This window comes from Papaver somniferum, chromosome 9 (genome assembly GCF_003573695.1).
Source record: "Papaver somniferum cultivar HN1 chromosome 9, ASM357369v1, whole genome shotgun sequence".
In the NCBI taxonomy this organism is placed as follows: domain Eukaryota; kingdom Viridiplantae; phylum Streptophyta; class Magnoliopsida; order Ranunculales; family Papaveraceae; genus Papaver; species Papaver somniferum.
Genome location: NC_039366.1, coordinates 120,429,100 through 120,452,387, shown reverse-complemented (window position 1 = coordinate 120,452,387; position 23,288 = coordinate 120,429,100). Strand labels below are relative to the sequence as shown.

At 40.1% G+C, this 23,288-nt stretch overlaps 1 protein-coding gene across 1 annotated transcript; it reads right to left on the bottom strand.

Annotated features, from left to right (window-relative positions):
• Positions 1-21,505: 21,505 nt before the first annotated feature.
• Positions 21,506-23,018, bottom strand: LOC113308887 (transcription repressor OFP1-like). Its single transcript, XM_026557342.1, has one exon. The coding sequence runs from the start codon at positions 22,739-22,741 to the stop codon at positions 21,578-21,580; it is 1,164 nt and encodes a 387-aa protein (XP_026413127.1). The 5' UTR covers positions 22,742-23,018; the 3' UTR covers positions 21,506-21,577.
• Between the last annotated feature and the right edge of the window lie 270 nt (positions 23,019-23,288).

The window sequence follows — 23,288 nt, the reverse complement described above, 5'->3', positions numbered from 1 at the left end:
GTTAAAAGAATGGTACTTGACAAATCACATCGATTTTGTCAGTGGCAATGGAGCAGAAATTCGGGAGTTTGGGTCCACAAAGATCGAGTTCTCTGCAGCAGACATGATAGGTGTATATGCTCCCCACAATGATGTTATTGTTATAACTGCTTGGATTGGCATGTTTCGTGTACACCGGATTCTAGTGGATACAGGAAGCTCAGTGAGCGTGATGTTTTCAGGAGCTTATTCCTCTATGAATCTCCCACACGACTTGATCGAAGAGGATGACAATCCAATTATCGGTTTCAGTGGCGAAGTTACAAAGGCGATAGGAAAAGTGAAGATACCTATAACAGTGGTTGACAAATCCGTTCTAGGCAATTTCCTGCTTCTTGACTGTAGAGCTCCCTAAAATGCGATCGTAGGACGAGACTGTCTGCATGAGATCAGTGCAGTCACATCCTCATATCATCAATGTTTGAAGTTTATTACCCCTGAAGGAGTCGTGAAAGTTAGAAGCGACCAGATGGCCGCCCAAAAGTGTCACGAGAGTGCAATGGATGAGTATAAGAAGTCAGAAGTTAGCGGGAACCAAATCATGCGAGTCGGGCAGAAATAACAATTACAGAATCCTCTCCCTACAGAATCATATAAGGGAGAGGACGCAGATGAACCCCCAACAGTCGAGAAACTGATCGAGGTCCAGATTAGAGATGAGAAACACAAAACAACATTCGTAGGGGAAAATATGCATGCACACGAACGTGATGGTTTGATTACATTACTAAGGGCAAACGCCGACGTTTTCGCATGGAGTTTTGCTGAGATGCCTGGGATAGATCCGAATGTAGCCTGGCACAGGCTAAATATCGATGAGAAGTTCCATCCAGTTTGTCAGAAAATCAGGAATATGGCGCAAAGCAAAAAAGATGGAGTTACTGCAGAAGTCGAAATGCTGTTGGAAGCAGGCTTTATTCGGCCAGTGCAGTATCCTCGTTGGCTGTCAAATGTCGTACCCGTTCCAAAGAAGAATGGTAAAATTCGTGTCTGTATCGATTTTACTGATTTGAATAAAGCATGTCTGAGTGATCCGTACCCGCTGCCACGGATAAGAGATTTGGTGGACACAACCTCAGCGTATGGGAGACTGTCATTCATGGATGATTTTTCAGGGTATAACCAAATACCTTTGTTCGAGGAAAATCAAGAGCATATTGTGTTCGTGACTGACAGAGGAGTTTATTGTTATACTGTAATGCCGTTCGGGCTAAAGAACGTAGGGGCAACGTACCAGCATTTGGCAGATCATATGTTCAAGGATCTGATTAGGAAGTCGATGGAAGTGTATATCGACGATATGGTAGTGAAATATGAATAAAAGGAGTCGCATTTTCTTGATCTGCAGAAGACGTTCGATATCTTGAGGCAATATCGTATGAATCTCAATCCAGCAAAGTGTTCATTCAGGCTGTCGTCGGGAAAGTTCCTTGATACTTGATGACGCACAGAGGAATCGAGGAGAATCCGGAGCAAATCAGAGCCATCAGAGAGATTCCATCCCAAAGAACGAAGAATGAGGTCCAGAAGCTAGCGGGACGATTAGCAGCTTTAAATCCGTTTCATTTCACGCTCTTCGGATCGATTCAAACCATTCTTCGATGTATTGAAAAAAATAGTGAATTTTGGTTGGACGGATGAGTGTGAAAAAGATTTCGATGAGATCAAATAGTATTTGTCAACTCCTCCAGTTTTGGTGAGTCCAAAAACTGGACAACCTATCGGAGTTTATTTGGCTGCAACACAGAACGCGGTAAGTGCAGTGTTGTTTATTACGGATCCACATGAAAAGCCTGTTTACTTCGTCAGTAAATCTCTGACGGGGGAGAAAACACGGTACAAGAAAATTGAGAAGATAGAGGTTGCACTTTTCCATGCATCTCGTTGCCTCAAGCCTTATTTCCAAGGCAGGCATATCGTAGTCTACTCGGAATACCCGCTGAAGAGAATCCTGGAACGTGCTGATGATTCCAGCCGACTAGCTATATGGTCGAATTTTCTGGAGGCGTATGAGATCAAGTACGAAACCAAAACTGCAGAGAAGGGACACGCCCTGGCTGCACTGCTAGCAGATATTCCTGTAGACGATATAGAAACGGTTGCTGGAGAAGAAGAGGAGTTGTTCAAACCCATAGAGTCAGCCACTGATCAGACTGGGGGCGAGTCCGCAATGGAGGTTGATATACCTGAACCATTATGGACCGTATTTACCGATGGTTCATCAAATGTGGTGGAGCAGGAGTTGGATGTGTCATCCTTACTCCCGAAGGTTCGAGGATCAAGAAAGCAACCAGATTTGGTTTTCAAGCATCAAACAATGAAGCTGAATATGAAGCAGCAATTATTGGTTTAAAGGTTGTCAAACAGTTAGATGCGAAGAACGTGAAGCTGGTAACCGATTCCATGCTAGTAGTTAACCAGTTTCTGAGGACCTACAGAGCCAAAGAAGAAAAGATGGCCTTATATTTGGATCATATGAGAGAGCTGGAAAATGAGTTCGACCAGTTCTCTATTGGGCAGCGACACGGATGGAAAACAGGCACGCAGATGCTTTAGCATATCTTTCTTCCGCAGTGGAAACTGATACCACCCATTTTGTTGTAGTAGATTTCCAAGAGTTACCTAGCATCTCCGACAACCACTTTGTTCTGGCTCTCGAACAGGCTAGTGGGGGCGAGAGGGAAACTACATCAGCACAGGGAGATACCGAGAACGTCGGCAGCAATATGGATGTTGACATCCCAGTGATAGATGATTCAGGCAGTCCTGCTGAAAACACTTCAGACTGGCGTCAACCTTATGTTCAGTATTTTACAACCAGTGAACTCCCAGAAGATGAGCATCTCGCTTCAAAAATGAAGAAGAATGCTTGGAGATATTCAATGATCGAGGGTGATCTGTACCGCAAACCTGTAGCTTTGGAGCCATTTTTGCAGTGTGTATCAGCCGAAGAAGGGCAACAGATATTGGCGGAGGCTCATGAAGGAATATGTGGAAACCATTCTGGAGGGCGCAGTCTCGCGCACAGGATACTTACCCAGGGATACTTCTGTCCATACATGCAGAAAGAAGCTAAAGAATACGCGCAGAAATGCGTACCATGCTAGGAGCACGCTCCAATTCCTAAAAGGCCCGCCAACGAACTGCATCCAGTTTTTAGTCCCTGGCCATTCTCTATGTGGGGACTAGACATCGTCGGACCACTTCCCAAAGCTCCTGAAGGCGTTAAATTCGTACTAGCCGCTACTGATTATTTCACCAAGTGGGTCGAAGCAGTGGCACTGGTACATGTTACCAGACATGATGTGAAAAGGTTCATATGGGAGAATATCGTCTGCAGATTTGGAATCCCAGACGCGATGATATCAGACAATGGAAAGCAGTTCGATTCTGGGGTGATCAAAGACTTCTGCAAGAACCTGAATTTTCGCCACAATTTCTCATCTCCTTACTATGCTCAGAGCAACGGGCAGGCAGAAGCGACCAATCGCGTTATTATGGACAATCTCAAGAAAAGGTTGGAGAAGGCGAAGGGAAAATGGACAGAAGAATTCTCTGGATTCTTATGGTCCTATCGAACAACCCCGAAAAGATCCACTGGATTTTCACTGGCTTATGGGACAGAGGCAGTCATACCCACCGAGGTACATCTTAAGACCACCAAAACTCGTGTTGTCAAATCTGGGGAAAACAACAGCCTACTGGCTTTGGATAAAGAGTTGCTAGAAGAACAAAGATAAACAACTTTAAAGCAGTTGGTCTGATACCAGCAGGCAATCAAGCTGAGATATGATCGTAAAGTCAGAGAACGATCATTCAAAACAGGGGAATATGTCTTGAAGAAAACCCGAGCAGCCACAATGGAACCAAACTGTGGGAAGCTCGGAGCAAACTGGGAAGGTACATAAATAGTGGACAGGCCAGCATCTCGTGGCTCCTACTACTTAAGGAACCTCGATGGAACTAAGGATTCGAAACCATGGAAGCCATGGAATTCGTTCCACTTGAAGAAGTTTTATCATTAGGAGTAGTCTCAAATCCTGTTGTGCTGCACTCTTTTTCCTTTATGATGGTTTTATCCCACTGGGTTTTCCATGCAAATGTTTTAACGAGGCAGCTGTTGTCGAGCAGTAGGTATTTATCTTATTATTTCTATTCATGAATTTAATTCAACATTATTTTGGTATTCCACACTTTATCAAAATTGTTCTTGTAATTATAAGCTGTTGTGGACGCTCAAATCCGCAGTCAGTCCTAAATGGAAAAACGGTACATCCCAAGTCTACTGTCAGCAATGTCTCTGACACCTCACAGATAGGGTGAATGCACAGTTCGAGCATTTTTACTCTATCCCAATTGTATCCCCATCATATGGGACATCAACAAATGTGGCGAACATTTTCACCTGTCTAGGCATGTGAAAATGTACACATCTCGACTCTGCGCGCATCTTGAATAGTAGGATTTGCCCCCTGCGCGAATTCAAGATAGCAGAAAAACTCAAACTTTACATCCCATGCGCGAGCGAAATGCAGCAAGGAAGTGCACCCTTGCGCGAGCATTAAGCAACATGATACAAAACATACTGGGGGCGAGTTATATATCACCTCAACCATTTAGGGGCGAGATATATAATACTTCAGCACAATCATTACATCTCTGGGGGCGAGTTGCATAACACTCCGAACAACGCGCTTGGGGGCGAGTTATGCTACACTCCAGAAAAACACAAATTTTGTAGGATTGGGGAACCCGAACTTCTTAGCCCATAACAGGTTATGGGTTAAGATGGGGCGATGTTTGTACCCTTAATATTCTACACCAAAAATGGACTAAGTTAGGCCTACATAGCTCCTCCTATTAGCTAAGTATGGTTCATTGGGCCCTAAAATCACTCTATGTGCAAGCCCATGTGCAACAAGCTAAACAAAATAGCTATCTAGGCCTTATAAGGTTTATACATAGAAGCCCATGTGCAATGATCCAAGTCAAGGAGGGACCAAATCACCACTGCCAAGTCAGCAGAGAGGTGACGCGTCAGTGTGCCACGTCATCATCAAGGATCCACGACAGCATGCCATGTCAGCATAAGGCGACGCGTCAGAGTGCTACGTCAGTATGTCGTGTCAGTGGGAGGTGACACGTCAGTGTGCCATGTCAGCATTAACATGCCACGTCAGCTGTTAAAGTGACACGTCAGCTGCCACATCATCAGAAAGTCGCGTCTACAGGTGACGGGGAAGAATATTTCATATCCGTTAGCATCTTCCGTTTGCCGTCAGGACATTTTTAGAATATTCCATTAAATGGTAACGACGTCAGTTAACGCCGTTAAGTGCATCAGCGTGACGTCACTCAGCACCATCATCATGACATCAGCCTGGCAGGACCATCGTCTTCTCCGGCGCAGTTGTCTTCTCAGGCGACGTTCCGGTGACGGGAGCAGCAGCAGGTCGCCGGCGGTTTTTCCTGGCAGCGGCAGACGACAGACAACACTTCTTCCGTGTATCACGAAGCAACTTAATCCCATAGTCCTGATCCGGTGCATCACGGTGCAGTATAATTCTGTAGTCCTTAGATTTATACACCCCTCTGAGTTATGCATTGGATTTTTTGTGCCCTAGATGAGCCAAACTAAGGCAACTCAGCCGAGTTGGCTCACTAGACAAGCCAAGCCATGGCTCACTGAATTTTTCCACCCCTTCCTGATTTTCCTTGCGGATATTTATACCCCACTATGGGCTTATGCACACTTATCTCTTTTGGGCTTGGAATGTAAGCTTATTTGTTGGGCCAACCCTTTGCACCATATTGGCTTGGCTATTTTCATAACCCTAGAGGAGGTTTCTGGAACATTCCAGGAGGCATGCATGGGTCAGTTATTCCAGAGCCATGCAGTCATGCAGAATATCAATGCAGGCCAGTTATTACATGAGGCATGCAGGGGTCAGTCAATGCAATTCATGACTGGAGACATGCACGAAGATATTCCAGAGCCATGCAGAATATCAATGCAGGGAGGCATGGAAGGGAATTAAGACAAATTATATTCATTTCGAAATTGGGATTGAGGGTCTAATTCGGACCATATAAATACAGGTCTCAATAACCCATAAAGGTATGCAATCTTCCCCACAAAAACTCCTGTGAAAAATCTCTTGCTAACTTAGGCATCAGAGGTTTTTTTGCAGGTACCCCCCCCCCCCCAATTACTCAATTCAATTGGAGATTAAACAGCGGATCGATCTTCAACAAAATCATCAAAAGATTCGTGTTTGGGGTAAAAGTAATTTTACCTCATAAACACTTAGGTTTGATCGTCTCGACCCCAACTATCTTCTGTTGATTCAGCATTCCTTTCGTTGCGGTAGTGGGATTCAACACTTGTGCAGACATCAAAGCTTTCTGATTTTTGTGGCACACATGAACAGTCCTGCAAGACTATGGAGAAACTCCCAAAGTGTTCTTTGCCATGCTTGGACATCATCTCAGTAATGAATGTCTCAGTGCTTGATTCGGAGAAATGTCATATTCAACCACTTGGTAAAATACTAATGCGGTGAAGCTACCATTCATAACATCTATCAGAGTTGCTAGCAGAAGTCCCCATGCTAGGATAACATGTGAGGAAATAAATGACATAGACATGGAAGAAATGAGACTTGACTGAGTGCGGAACCTCTTGATGAATGTCTATGCATCTTTTGCAGGTTCTTGTTTCAACCTCTTCAAAGTTCGAAATTCCTCCAAGTGATCTGATGATGGGATGTCCGCCAAATCTTTTGGATCAGAACTTTCTTCGTTGGAGAGATGTGAAACCAAAGGCGCTTTGTCAGTTGTCATCTTTTCAACGTGGATCCACGCTTGTCTAAAGAACATGTCATATCCTGGATCTTCCTGATTATGTGAAACTTGGTTTCTGTCCTGGTTGAACTTATGTTCACTTTAAGAGTGATGTAGCCATAAGTATTTCCAAGCGTTCCTTCAAGGTCTCTGATTCAGATGGGATCACGAGTATCTTCTTGTCGAGTGATGTCTGCGCTCCAAAGATTTTTAGTGAAATGACGTTGATGGCGGTATCAACATCGATCAACATTCATCCGAATTCATTTCCTCTGAGATGGACTGTGGTAAGCAGTCCCCAGTCGTGCATCTTCTTGTCTGTGAATGAAGGTTCAAGGAGTATTTCCGGGATGGACAGATGTCTGTCACAATGTAATTCGGTGTTGTGAACATGTCCTTCCCTTATGCCTTAGACAGATAGAGCAATTCACAGATATGCTCGATCAACGATTGAACTGCTTCTTTGACTGGTTGTTCATAGAGTGTAAAGGTTCTGACTGAGAGAGGATTCTTGTGTACTCCTTCAGTCCCCAGTTGAAGATATTTTGGATCAACCTTCTATTTGAAGATGTGATTCAAAATATTGCAGTTACTCGTCGGATGATTGATGAATCTATGAACGTGACAGTACCTAGGATTCTCCATTTTTTCTTCATTTGGCTCTCTTTGATGAACAAAAATTTGATTGCATAATCTTGAACCCAGACTTCCAGTAACTCGATCACTTCTTCAGTGGGAAGAGGGAAGTTTGAGTCCCCGTTTGAGCATTTCCCCGTTCGTTGATGTCGGGTCGAGGTTTGTGCAAGATTGGTTATGTTTTCTTTGCGCTTTCGGAGGAGCTTGGGATGTTGGAGAAGCGTTCTTATGTGGTTGTGCTTCGGATCTTCTCTTGATCCCTTCAACAACATTCATGAAAGGTTGGAGATTGTACTACTTGTTGATCAAACACATGGGATTTCCTCGAGTTTCTCGCGGTTCCTCGACTTTTGTAGCTCTTGTTTTTTCCAGTAAGGCCGGAGTAGTAGTTGTTGATCGCATGGATGCTTCATGAAGCTATGAGAAAGTCTGGAACCAGAGATTTTCCAGCAAGGATCTGTAGACCGGGATCATTCTGTTGATGCACAAGTCCACCAGTTGTTGTTCAGCAACATCGAGTCTTGATAATCCAAAGCTTGGACTCTGAACCTCTTCGCATAATCGTTCGGATGTTCATTGTTCTTCTGAGACATTCTTCCTAAATCAGAGAAAGTTATCTTCTCTGAGACGAAGAATTATTTCCGGTAGAAAGCATTAACCATTTCTCCCAGCCATTGACGCTCTTGGTACGATGTTGTTGTACCATGTGTATGCTCGGCCTGTCAGAGATTTCGAGAACTCCTTCAGACGGACGACATGGTTGTGCTCGTGCTCGATCACCTAATGCCTCCAGGAATCGAGAGACATGCTCTCGAGCATTCCCTGTCCCGTTATATAGTGTGGACGTTGAAGAGGTGTAGCCCTTAGGGAGAGAAATTATTTTTGTATCATCATGATATAGAGGTTGGTGACGATTGACAGATGGTGCCTTGTCTTTTCCTCGATCCTCCATGAGGCGTTCCAGGTCCTCACGGGTGATGAAGCCTGCAGGTTTCTTCGTTGGTGGGTTTTCTGCAGCCTTGTGGACTTCATCATCATCTACTACATGGATCAGAGTGACTTCAGGTCAGCAGCAGCTGAAGACGTTTCTTTGGCTTTTCCCTTCTCCTGAGTTTTATCTGACATCTTGTCAGTGAGAGTCTAGAGATAATTGCATAAATCCTTCTGAGTGTTAGCCATGTCAATCTGATTTTTGGCGAGAGTCTCTTGCACCTTCATGAGATCAGCTATGGTAGGCGGATTTTCTCTGATTTCTTCGGCAAAGCGGCCGAACTGGGGATGATCTTCAATGTTGGTTTGAGGAGGAGTGATATCACCAGCACCGATGTTGTAAGCATGAGTAGTTTCTGGAGTACCACCATTATTGCTAGTGCTAGCGTTGTTTGTGTTAGGATTTGTAACTGAACCTGACCTAAGATCCACCATTTTGTGGAAATATGAGATTGCAACCGAGAGATTAATCTCCCACTGTGGTCGCCAATCTGTAGATGGGGAAAAACGATTGCTGGTTTTTAGGGAATTGAAGAGACAGACGTGTTGTTGAGACTCCTCAACCGAGCAAACTGTTCAACCTCACACAGATGCACTGCAAAGGGAGTGCTTAGATTCGATAGATCAATCTGTAGGACTCCGGCCTAAACCAAGTCAATGGCCGTTTCAGAGTCAATTCGGTCACAAAGAGGGAGATGGGTTGATCTGTATGAGGGAAGCTGAGAATTGTGTGGGATCAATGATGATCAAGGATTGTGGATATGTTCAAGGTTTCTGCGAGTTTTCTGTGAACTGTTGAGTTCAAAGTAAGTTATGGTCGATTGATGGAGTTTCTGAGAGTGATGACTCGAAAAACTGTCATATTTCAATCATGGATCCAGAGACTTATTTATATTGTCAGAATAAACACATTGATCCCTGTAAGTGTGACGGTTTCTTGAGTGAAAGAGTGGGAAAGTGGGAAATCGTGGTGAAACCAGTTCTAGGTCGTGCAGAGACTTGGTTAACCGTCCACCCACTACTTTGCTAACTCCTTCAACCGTTTGCACGACTTACTCACATTTCTCATTGTGGATGAATCCACGTGCCGTATGCCGCCAGACCAAAACCTTAAGTAATATCCCCCCATGTGACGTGATTAATGTCTCATGAACGTGGAGTCTGCAAGGCAGACGTGTATTTGATTAGTCAATTGTTGACTTGATTAGACAATGAATCTAAGTTTTGTTGAATTGAGCATGAGTGATCGAATGCTCAATGATTCATGGATTGAACATGTTAGACATTCTTAGATATTGAGCAAATATTGTAAATTCGAGCAACTGAGCATCGATAAATTACTAAATATTGATAGTTGGATCAATATTCGAGCAACTGAACAAGTATTGCTCAATTCGACGAATTACTGATAAATTACTGAACATTGATAGTTGGATCAATATTCGAGCAACTGAGCAAGTATTGCTCAATTCGACGAATTATTTATTGGAGTCGTGACCCAATAAAATATTAATTAAAATATTGGTAGACTATAAAATATTATATAATTAATCATATGTTGATTGCTGGATCAACATAAATTTATTAGTGTTTGAACTTGCTCAGAATGATGATTTTATGGAGCGTTTGTTCAAAACCCTAATTTTTGATCAATTGTTCGTCAATTGATGAATTATTGAAAATAGGTCATGAGTGAGGGAGGGACCGACCACATGGAATGAGAGAGTCCATGTGGCGCCCAAGTGCTCGAGTGAGCATGCATCAGGGTCCTTAGTTGGATAGTTGGTGAAAGAATGATGATTAAATGCCGGTTTCATCATTTATTGAAATAGTGCTAGACTGAGCATTAGGTGATAAAACCTAATTATGGAAAAGTGAGGGACCGACCAAGAGGGCATGAAACCGGCCCTTGGTGGTCGTGGGACCAGCGGATGGTCGTTTGAGCAAATTCCAAGTTGGTTGGAAAGAGTTTGGACCCAATATGAGCAATTGAGCAAATTAGGTCAAAATCATAATAATGTGTGGGACCGGCTCATTGCAAGCCTTAGGGACGGCCTTGTTCGGTCAAGGAAGCATGCCCGTGTCACCATAATGTTCGTGTCTCAGTCCTGAGAGTTTTGGTATTTTCTGATGTGCGTTCGAGAAATATTTTGGATTTTCAAAAGAGTTTGATCGTTGACTGAAATTCTTGATTTTGCTCGAATGAGCAAGTAGAACTTTGCTCGTTCGATCAATATTTTGAGAATATAATAATAACATTTTAATATTCTTTGTGAATATCCTAATCGGTCATGTGACCATTTGACTTTTTGGCCTTTTCATGGTTTGAGCAATATTTGAGAAAATATGAAGAAACCAGGGTTTTTTGCTCAAAAGGAGAAATTTCATGAAACGAGGAAAATAATATTTGTGAAAATAAGGGATTGCAAGGTGTGGGACCAGCCGCGGCTAGGGCATGGCCGACCGACCAAGTAGCCCGGTCCCACGACACCTTTCCCTATTTTTTATTATTTTTCATGAAACCGTGAAAATATGGAGAAACTATGAGTTTTGCTCAAACCAGGAAAGTTGACTGAATCAAGGAGTTTTCATGAGTTTATGAAGATAATAAAATAAGGAAAAAATAATGAAAGAGGCATGGGACTAGCCACGGCTAGGGCATGGCCAGCCGTTGGGCCCGGTCTCTGAGTGCTTCTTTATTATTTTAATATTACTATTTTATCTCTCCTATTTTGTGTCCAATTCCTCGTTTGTCCATACTTTTGAATGCTCAGTGATAGTCCAGATGCCCGGTTATTGAGTATATATTACTAATTTATGAAATTCAGTGGAGAATGGTTCATGAAACTGAGTAATAAAGGTGAGTAGTTATTTATTATCAATCCATAGGATCAGCCGCGGATTCGACCATGGATTCGGAATAATAAAATGAGTATTACCATTCTATGGGATCGTGGATTCGACCATAGAATCGGAGTAATAAAATTATCTATTACCATTCCATGAGATCAGTCGTGGATTCAATCATGAAATCGGAATAATGAGATAAAATAATTATCTATTACCATTCCATGGGATCGGCCGTGGATTCGACCATGGAATCGGAGTAATGAGATAAAATAGATTATCTTCCAGGAATTCAGTGGTGAATGTCACGGTAGAATTAATCTATTGTAGAAGGGATATTATCCAGTTAAAGCATCATACCCGTTCTGAAAGGTGCATAGTCAGGGAACATCGAGTGTTTCCGACGTCCTGAAGGCGTTTAGACCTCTCAACAATTATGTATGGAGAGCCGCCTGAATCTATACACGGTCTCTCTACATAGTCAAGGAACAGTGAGTGTCACCGACGTCCTGAAGGCGTTTTTCCCTCTCAACAAACAATTATGTAGGAGGACCGCCCAATCGTTCTTCTATGTAGAGGTGGGTCTCTCTATGTAGTCAGAGAACAGCGAGTGTCACCGACGTCCTGAAGGCGTTTAAGTTCTCAATCATACGGACAACCGCCCAATTATGTTTTCTACATAGAGGTCATGATGAAATGAGCAACATCGAACGCTCCGGGGAGGCCTTTCGAGTGACATATGCATCATGGCTCATAAAATATGAATCATTACATGCGTTCCTGAAGCCGTGTCAAAAACATGCAGTATCATGATTTTACGATTTTGACTTTTGTTGAAAATCCACCATCAACAATAGTAAAAAATTCGCAACTGCTACTAGGATGTTGCTAAAGTTTTTCTTCGCAACAGCTGCATTTCCGTTGCGAAAATTCACGACGCCCCCCTTCGAAACAGCTGAGTGCAGTTGCGACCTCGATTTGCAACAGCGGGACGCAGTTGCTAAAGTCCATTTTTGGTGTAGAGTGTATCTAAAATGACACCTATTTGCTGTGTGTCCTGTCTTCTTACAAATTTGACATTCCACTTGACTAAAATCATGCACAACATGCTTATTCTTACTAACCTCGGGCTTAGACTTAGAAGTAGATGCATTATGAGAATTATTGTGCTTAGCATATATAATATGCAGAAATTTGAGAATCAAGAATTGATGATGACTCAATATCTTATGCTTTGAGCCATTGCTCATAATGTAAAATTCTTGAAATAAAATCATGTAGAGAAAATTCAGTATCTCTATAATGAGCAGAGATGACAAATTGTCTACACTCTTTCCCTAATCCCATTAAAGCATACATGACAATATCAGATTCATCTACGATTTCTCTTATTGCAGTAAGCGAATCAGTAATTACCTTCAGTTTATCAAAATAAACAGAAATACTTTTAGTACCTTTATTGAGAATGAAGTTGACTGCGGAGAAGAGACTTCTTTGCCGAAACTTTTGAATGAGTTTACGCTCCAAGTAAACCCAAATTTCTCTTGCAGATGAAAAACCAATTATCCAACGAGAAATCGTTTCATCAAAAGTTGCATTCAAGCATGACATAATGAACCTGTTCATCTTGCGCCAATGAAGATATAGAGGATTTGGCAAAACATCACCATCAAGATCAATTGTTTCATGTGGTTTTACAGTTCCATCAACAAACTCATACAAATCCGTTTTGATGAGAATGGACATAATTGGTTTTTCCAGATTAAGTAATTAGAACCATCTTCCCGTAGCTTGACAGAAACAAAATTTGTGATGTTTTGATAGGGTAAAGCAGAAGATGTAGAAGACATCATTGTAAAGATGGAACTTGAAAATTATTCAAGAATTGAAGAATGAGATCCAAATCTTGATAACAAGAGTATAGATCAAGAAATCATAGTAAAGATGGTAATGATTTTAAGAAATTCTAGAGATTATAAGATATGATAGAGATTAGCAGTTACAGCGGAATGAATTTTAAGAAATTTTGGATCAAGAGATGAAAGAATCGAGATCTTCCTTAGAAGACTAATATCATGAAAGATTTTTAATAGAATAAATAGGAAATCTCTTATTAAGTTTTTGATAAAAGATGAATAAAGATTTCCTTTATAATAGGAAATCTTTATAAAGGCTGGATGGATTGTCTGTTACATTTACAATTGAACGAGAAATGTGTGCTTAACACACTTACAACAGACACAGACTCTTACTCAGATATTCACTCAGACTGTGAACACATAAATCACGAGTCCATCCAAGTGTTCACAAACAATATTCGCATACGTCCTAATTCTACATCGTATGCGTAACGGGATGATTATATCGATTCATCGACTCAAAGCCTTCGGGCTTGTCATTGTCTATTCGAATATTATCATAAATAATGTTCGTATAAGGAAATAAATCAAGAAACAAGTATAAATATAAAGCATATGAATTTTAACGCTGAATGTGAGGTGCAGAAATGTAAATGAGACAGATTTACGTGGTTCGGCACTAAGGCCTACATCCACGGGGTTTGGTGTTTCACTATGTACTGAATGGTTACAAAGATAGTCGAATGACTTTAGAATATACATAGGTCTGCGGAAGTAGGGGGATTACTTACTCTTCCTATTTCTCTCTCCTATATTCTCCTCTAATTGCTCTCCAAAATGGTCAGCCCCTTCTCTCTTAGTGGGGAGGGGTATTTATAGGGAAGGAACGTGGGTCCCATCTCTGAGGTGCCGTTGTAATCTTATCTTCTTGTGCTTTGTGCCTATTACGCAGAGGTCTTCGGCATATGCCGCGGCCTGAGCTTGAACACGAAGGGTTATCCTCGCTTCTTCCACGAGCTGAGCGACACGTGTATATCTCTTTGGTATTTAATGCGGGTAGATGGATGTCTGCTCGTGTCAGACAAGTGTCTCTGTCTGGTCATATCTGTGTCATCCAAACTTCCTCTCGGCCGTTGATCTGTGATCTTCCTCGGGATTGGGTGCGTTAATACCCAAGGGGTATTATCTAGTGCTCCTCTGAGCCATCATACCTCTGTGGTCCTCTGTCCCTGACTGTCAGATCTGCTGACCGATGGCATCTTCTGATAAGATGCTTGCTATCATGTTTTGATGTCTCGCTTCGCATGCCTTCCACGTGTCTCTTTCTGTACACGCGGAGGATGATGAAAGGTGTACATACACAGACATATAGTGACTCAGACATTGTGAATCCTTACGCATAGCATAACTACTCATCTCTAAAATGAAAGCACTACCACTATGTCTCTATATGAACACTACACCCGTAATCAAGGGATGCTAGTTAGTCATCACTAAACTAAAGCAGCAATCGATCATGTACTAACAGAATTATAAAGAAAATAAATAAATAAAAGGAATTGCTGCTTAAATTAAAAAAAAAGGTACTTTAGGAACACGTAAACCATTAGAGTCAGACTCTTTTTACCGGCTAGAATTGGTTATCCAACTTCTCTTCCACCGACTAACCAAGTTTAAGTTTACTTTAAACTCAAACTTGACCGACCTGCCAACATCTCATCTTATTAATCGTTCCTGTTTTCTTGATCGTTCTTATTCAATATGCACTTGAACAAATTAAGAATGATATGAAGTTATTGATGGGTGATATAGTAAAAACGTATTGGCTACTCAACCCTAGTAAGAGGCAAGATAGGGGGAGGTGGATCTTATTAGGATTTAAAGTCGCAGTGAAAAGATAGGAAATGAGGACAAACTCGATCGAAATGTCGAGTCATATATCACACCTGGTTTGATGGGGTGACATGATATTACTAGCAGTCAAGAAACTTATTTAACTCTTTGGACTACAAATCCTTTCATTCAAGATCTACCTTGGTTTCTTCTGAAAAATAAAATAAAATAAAATAGATCCTCACCTTGGATATTTTTTTTACCAAAATTAGAAAAACCATGTACGAGATATTCTCACTAACAAACAACTGAAACAACAAAACGTACATGCTACATCTCTAACATATATTTAGTGGTCGATTTTGGGTTCACGTGGTCTTTTTTACGATGCAGATTTTTTTTTTTTTTAATTATGGGCGTGGTAAATAAATAGAGAGGATATGGTAAATATAGGAGTTAGGGTGCAGATGTCCACTTGATCAAAATAAAAATTTCTTGACACTCTCCACCTTAAATGTAACATAGTTTTTCTTTTCATACGCAATAATATCAAGAAGTTTCAGAATAGTAATTAAGATCTTGCTTTCTCGTGTAGTATATAGCTTTACAGAACGAATATCTGTATCCAAGTTTTCATTAACCATAATCGAGTGTGTTTAGTACACTTTAACCTCACACAAGCTAATTAAGGGGATCCGAAGCTGATCTTTCGTTAGTTGTGTTTGCTTTTATTAAGTAGCTTTAATATGTCATAGTACTACTGTCTGATTTCGTAGAGAAAGCCAATCATATCAAGGATGCCATGTGAAAATGGCAAACTAAAATGGTCCTTCATTTTTCATAACGTGGTCCTTGAAAGTTCACAGGAACACAAACAAAACGAAAGAATGAATGTCTATGTCCATGTCCATGTCAATGACATTAATTAATACTCCCTCCGTTACTTTTTAATAGGTCAGTTTCTATAAATAAAAATTTCAAAAAAATATGTCAGTTTCTAAATTGGGAAAGTCAAATGTTACTTTAATTTTTTGGGACCACTTGCAGTTCACTTCTTTTGATGACAAGTGTCATGGGGGACCATTCCACTTCAATTCTTTTATTGACAAGTGTCATGAGGACCACTTCACTTCACTTCTTTTATTGACAAGTGTCGTGAGGACCGCTTTCAATGATTACTTCACTTAATTTCCTTAATTTTCTCTAAAAACCAAATAAGCCTATTAAAAAGTAACGGAGGGAGTATTAAAAAACCAAATTCTTTCTTCGTTAAAGCTCAGACACATTAAAGCCCTTCGTTTTCAAGTGATGTACGTGATCATTGCCAATGGCTACTTGGCTAGCAAATTGCCGTGATTACAGGTACGGCTGATGATATGCATTAACGACAACACATAAGAGAAAGAGGACCACCGTCACCATCTTTTGACCCCTGACTTGACAATGGGATTTTTTGATCTTTTTAGAAATTTGCATATCAAGCTCTACTGCTCTGGTACCAAATAATTCCAGGACTAACCTAAATTGGCCATATAGTGCATTAATCTGGATTAGGGGATATTACAAGATTATTCTAACTCCTCTGCTTGATCAACAACTAATTAAGAAGTTAAACAACCCAATCTCTCAACCCTGCTCCTATCTCGTGTACGGTCTTTTCAAGCATAGTAGAGCAGCTGTAGTTTTAAAAGAGTGCCAAATACATCGATCAATGTCGAGTCCAGAGGCTGCAGCACTTTAATGGGGTTTGTTTGTATGCATAGACTCAAACAGTTGCATCATATCAGCTAAACAACAAAAATCACAAGGAGCCTGGACCATAAAGTAAGTAAGTAACAGCATTCTAGAGAAATCATCAAAACTTGCTGCCAAAACTCTATGTGGTCATACTATATAGGCTGTTGCATATATGAAGTGGGATTAAAGAAACAAAAACGTGGTCCATACACAAAACATAAATTATCCATTTTGAGCAAGGATTATGGGATACACTCTAAAATAATCTATTCATTTCAAAATGAAAGACTGTCCAGCTGAAAGTGTGTAAAAACCACCGTGGTAAAGTCATAATAGACTACACGGCAAGTTGTTTGTGTTTTTTCTATCATTTTAGTTTCATAAGGTAAACTGTTTGCTTTTTATTTTTCATTTTAGTTTCATAAGGAAAACTGTTGCCATTTTTTTCTCATTTATTTTCACAAGACAAACTGTTTGCCGTTTTTTTTTTTCCATTTTAGTTTCATAAGGCAAATTTTTTGCCGTAATAAAGTAGTGGAGTCTTTCACTAACTCCCTCAGCTGAAAGTAGTGGAGTCTTTCACTAACTCCTTCAGCTGAAAGAGAAGGTGATTGAATTTGGGGTGAAAAGGGATTTCTCTCTACTTATAATAGAATCAAATTTGATCAAGTCTTTCGTTTTGAAAGAGGCTCTCAACCCCATAACCCTTGGTCATAGAAGCATAGATATACTTCATCTGCAATTGTGACAAGATACAAAATATCAATCCGAGCCTAAAAGTGATTGAGACGTGCACTCGTTGGTAATCATAGCTGCAAATCGGTCCAGATAAATGAATGTCAAGTTACTCTCAAATTCAACCTCACAAATGAACTAGCGTGCACCTTCAACACCCACAGGAATAACACTGTAAGAGACTGTCATTTATTGACACATGCCAGTCCAATTTTTGGCCATGACTTTGTGTCCTTTGTCTTCACCAACAAGATTTTCCTTCTAATCCAATGAAGAGTAGAGTGGGTACAACAAAGGATTACAAGATTATTGTTTAAGCGAGGAACGCACAGCCATATTCATGTAACAACCTATGGAGCGGTGGGTCGGGAAACAGAGAACAAACCCATGACCCAGAATCTACGAGAAATGTTTTTCTTCTTCTTCCCATTCTTCTTTTGTTTAAGGGGTGGGCCCGCTACTACATGTCTTGACTCTTTGACTTTCGACTATCTCATTCTGTTTTATGTGTGAAAAGTCATTTTCATGCTGCCGACACTCACCCGAAAATCAAATAAAAGTAGTCCGCTGTTTCTTAATTTTGTCTATGATTTCTGCCTAAACCATAAAATAGGAGATATTCTGTTTCTATATCTAGATCCCGCCGCACGGTTACATAACTAGCGCATCTTCCAAGCAATATCTTATACACTAGCTGATAGTAATGACCCATGCAGCCTTGCCTTGCCTAGATAGTATTCAATGTATGTAATTTACGGCTCGTTTGATGCTAGTGTCGTATTGTTTAATTTTCTCCGTATACGGCCAAAATCCAATTCTCCGAACGTGGAACCTGATGGAAATATTGGACAATAAAAATTATTAAATTCATGTCACAAACATCATCACCAAATAACTTTACTATTGTATTACAATTTTTGATTGAAGTCAGTTATTTCATTTGGTTTTCTTTCGGAGCGTTTACCCTGGACTCCTGTGTCATGGTCCTATGGTGTCCCTTATCGAGTTTTGGGTTTTGGAATCCTGTCTAAGTATAAGATTAGTAGTTAAGCTCGTTTTAGTGGTTAAATGGTCATTAGAATGGAGCGTGGTGATCAACCCACGTGTAGGAATAAGATGTACTTTAGTCTTCTCTTTTAATGTGTGTGTACTGAGTTGAGAGCTTATCATGAAAATAGAAAAGAAAGAGGCAGTACAGTGGTACTGAGGTTACTTATTATTGATTATATCTCCATTATTATCCTATCTATATGTGAGTTCATTACATTTTAATGGCAGAGTGGTATTCCAACCTAATGGGTCTCTTTAAAATTGCTTCCATTCCATACCTACTTCTTGGATTCAGTTACTTGGGGGTTTTTATATATCAAACACAGGCAGATTATAGTTGGATCAAGATTTCTATAAAGATGGAGGAAATTCAGCTCATTTTCATTATGATTCCAGTTCCTAATCTATTGATGTTTCTAGTCTTCGTGAGATGGGAATTCTATTTATTTCCTACAGTCTTCTGGGATATTGGACATGTTTTTATAATGCAGGGACATTCTACAACAGTTGCACATCTATTCACGCTTCTTTGGCGGATTTTCTAAAGTTTGGGAATTTTTATTCATTTTTCCAGCTGTGTATGTCCAAGTACTTCGCAAGACTTCAAAAAATATGTACTCACTCATGTTCAACAAGGAGATACTGAGGATGAAGCTGTTGTGTGGAAAATCATTCTTAAGGAGTCTATATCTCTCATGATGTTTATCTTCTCTGTTTCTTCAACTGTTAGAGCTCAGTCATATATCTCAAACATAAGTTCATTCCTGCATATGTTACTACTTACATCTGAATCTTCTGGAGAGATTATGATTGAAAGGGAAGTTTTAACGACATGGTTGCATTCCAGTGGTAGTTTTTTGCGCACATTTTATTATCGTCAGCATCTTGCTTCTCGCTGTAACCTGGAATGGGGTTCTTGGCAGGACTCAAAGAAAGGTTACCACTCCACTAAACTCTTTTATAGGACACTGAGAACTCAAATATTAGAGGAGCTATATACTGAAATGTTTGTGCAACTCCAGACCAAGTGTGGGCTTACAACTAAGAGTCTTCCTCTTGATCACTTTTGGACACAAGGGTTGTTTACCGAAATAGTTGGGAGCGTCATATGGAGATTGAGTGGTGGTGCTGATAATATTATATGGATTACTCACGCCTTCTCTAATGCCAGAAAAGTCTTCGCCGGTAATATTCTATGGATTACTCACATTCTACTGAGAAGGTGGAAGGGATTTTTGTCACTGAAATGCATGCTTTCACCTCCCTCTTAGTTTTCACTCAAGTGGTGAGGGTTTACATTGAAGTTCTTGTGCACCTAAAGGACAATCATTCTCATTATAATGCGAACAGTAGGCAGATTGTTGAAAGTCATAGGAATTTCATTGTTGCAGTTCTTACTCCAGCGCATACTGGGATTCAAGCCCATGTTACAGTTTCAAGAAGTGCTGTCATTATGCTCATCAAGATCATTTCTCCGGACATTTTGGAGCAGCGACAGGGTCACTTCGGAGTTACAGTACAGTGTCTATTCTTCATCCTTGAGGACAAGGATATGGTGAAGGGGGGAGTATTGTCATGGTCCTATGGTGTCCCTAATCGAGTTTTGGGTTTTGGAATCCTGTCTAAGTATAAGATTAGTAGTTAAGCTCGTTTTAGTGGTTAGATGGTCATTAGAATGGAGCGTGGTGATCAACCCACGTGTAGGAATAAGATGTACTTTAGGATTTCCCATTTGGGTAGTCTTACTGAGTTGAGAGCTTATCATGAAAATAGAAAAGAAAGAGGCAGTATAGTGGTACTGAGGTTACTTATTATTGATTATATCTCCATTATTATCCTATCTATATGTGAGTTCATTACATCCTGGTATTAGTAGCTCCCCCTCCACGCCAAGCAGCAGAAAACTCAGTCAAACATGACCAAGAAAACCGACAAAAGAATGTATAAATCAGGTAGTTTTCTGCCAAAACTACCTAATACTTGAACAGTGTCTGTAGTAAATTCAGCTCTATCTTAAACAGTAATTTGATCCAAACTAACGGACTCATGCATACGTTTACAGTCTGAAAGGGACCACATGATGAACTTGAAGATGAACAGAACTGTTGAAGATCATCACAGAAACAGAACTAGAAGTCTTTCCTGTTCACTTACTCTGCTCTGATATTTCTGGTATAAGAAGCAGCGTAATAGAGAGCAGAAAACTACAGTAGTACCGTGGGGGACAAAAACCTCTAAAGCCTTCTCGTCCGTCCTTACTTTTCTCTTAATAACCAACCAGTAAACTTCCAATTTTGCGTTTTTCTTTTCCCTTTTTTGGTCATTTTCCACAATCTTCATCAAAGTTTTAGCCAATCTCTACAAAAGCAAATTGCAAACTTTTTTTTTTCACTTCTTTTCTCCAATAATTTCGTCTAGCTAGGTGCCTATCCTTCTAGGGTCTATATTATGCTTCGTATCCCATATGATGTACGGATGTTTTCACATGTCGATTAAGACTGTTTTAGATTAACAAATGAAGACAGATTTAGCTAGGGTTTACTATTCCAGTACTAGCACACACCACTTCACTAGAAACAGTCGCCACTGTAGAAACCAAGTTTGACCCCCAAGAAAAATCCACATCAAAGGATCAACCAGTTTCATAGAACATGCGCAGAACTGTTCTTTACTTGGTGAAAATCCTACTCAATTTGGCTAAGTTCGCAAAATTCTGCAGAAATTAGTGATAAAGATTGGTTTTTCATTCAGTGAAGACAAACCATATACAGCATGTGTACTATAAAGATTCTAATCTGATAATCAATCATACAATAAGTACACCGGTGACCCATGCGGCCCAATATCTTAGTCTTGGATTCGCAGAACCCATTTTGAGGTTTGTGTCACAAATCTATAATTCAACATTAAAGACTGATCTTAGAAACAGAGAAAGCTGTTAAAATGATAAGATATTATTCATATACACATTACATGATTTGAAGCTTTTGTTATCTGGTTTAATTTGATTACAATTTAGAATCAGTTAAGTCAAACCAGATTTGTTCAAAAACTTGGACAATGAGATCATGATACTCATTTGAATTTAAAGAAAGATAACAAGCAAGAAGTTCTTCTAAATCATTAGTAGCTCTAAGATTATTCTCTAATATCATTTCTACCATTGATTCGTAAAAATCTCTCTGAGGATCTAATGAAGATTTCACTACTGCAAAACTATCTGAAACGCTTGTTTTGTCGTTGCTACTTCTTGATAATCTTGAACTTGTGGTACTGGTTTTACCCGCCATTTTTCGACTCTGTATTTTTCTACTTCCAATTTTCGGTGAATTCGATCTTAATTTCATCCCAGGAGAAGAATTACAACTTGAAACCGACTTCCTAACTGATAATGAAGATGATGAGGATAAACCCGTTCTCTGTTCTTTGACATTCTTGATTCTTCTTCCTTCTTTACTGACTTTTACAGAGACTTCTCTGTTTTTTATCTCTGAAACCATATCACTGAACTTTAATGGTTTTGTTAGAATTGGAGGAAGTTCAAGCCTTGGAGTCAACTCAAACCCATTTAATTTCTTATCGAAATTATACTCACTGCCATCCATATCTATAATGATATCATTAGTTGAAGTACTAATCCTGCAACTACAAGAACTAGACCATGAAGAAGACCAGCTCTCATCAAATGGGTCAGAATTCGAAACTGGTTTAGACTTGAGTATGAATTCATAAAGATTCTGATGATCTTGAGATGGAATTGAATCGTTTGGTGTTGAATCAAAATTTGTTCCGAAACTACAACCACCTGAAGAAATCCTGGGTGAAGAATATTTAATACTGGCAGCAGCACTGATTTTGTTTCTTCTTCTTCTTCTTCTTGATGATTTTCTCGGTGGATTAAATGGTGGGAACTGAGTGTCTGTTGACTTACGGTTTATCGGTGAACTGTAGAGTTTCTCAGCTTTGAATGGATCGGTTGTGAAGTAGTAAGAATGTCTCGGGTTGGAAAATTGTTGATTCTTTGGCTGGGTTTGTACTGTTTTTGTTGGTGAAACTTTTTTGCTGTTTAGGTGCTTGGTTTTTGAGGTGTTTTTGGTTTTACTCATATCTTTGAGCTTGTAAAACCAAGCATTTGGTATCATATCTGATAATCTAAACCTGTGATTACCCATCCTTTTTTCCTCTGAATGCTCTCCACTTCTCTGATAAAAGAAGAAATGCTTTAGAATTAAAGAGGTTTTGTTTCTCTATCACTCTTTCTGTAAAGTGTGGACTGAAATTCTTTCTTTTCACTTGCTTAGTGGTTCTTCACTTTGAGAGAGCTCAAGAGTGAGCGAGTCTCTATATGTAATATGAGTTGTAAATTGTGATGAAAGTGTGAAGGTTTTAGAGAGCAAAAGGGATTTGAGAATGGGCCCAACAATGAGACAAGGAGAAAAAGTTGGCAAGGAAAAGCAAAGGGCCAAAGAAGGAAGCATAATATATTGGTGGAAAGATTTATTGAAAAACAGGGTTTTGTTTGTTTATTGGAATTTTGTTAATTGATTGTAATTAACGAGAGGAGGAGAGGATGACTATGATTAGCAACATCTGTTTAGTTACAAGATAGGGTGTCACTGTGTCAATGTTTTCATGCTGCGCCAAATTATGATATTCTCTTTTGTGTTGTGTTCCATACTTTGTTTGTTCAAAGTGGTCCACATGCAAGGGGTTGGGTGC

Excerpts from the sequence above, each read along its gene's own strand:
- LOC113308887 (XM_026557342.1), bottom strand. The coding sequence starts at position 22,741 with ATGGGTAATCACAGGTTTAGATTATCAGATATGATACCAAATGCTTGG.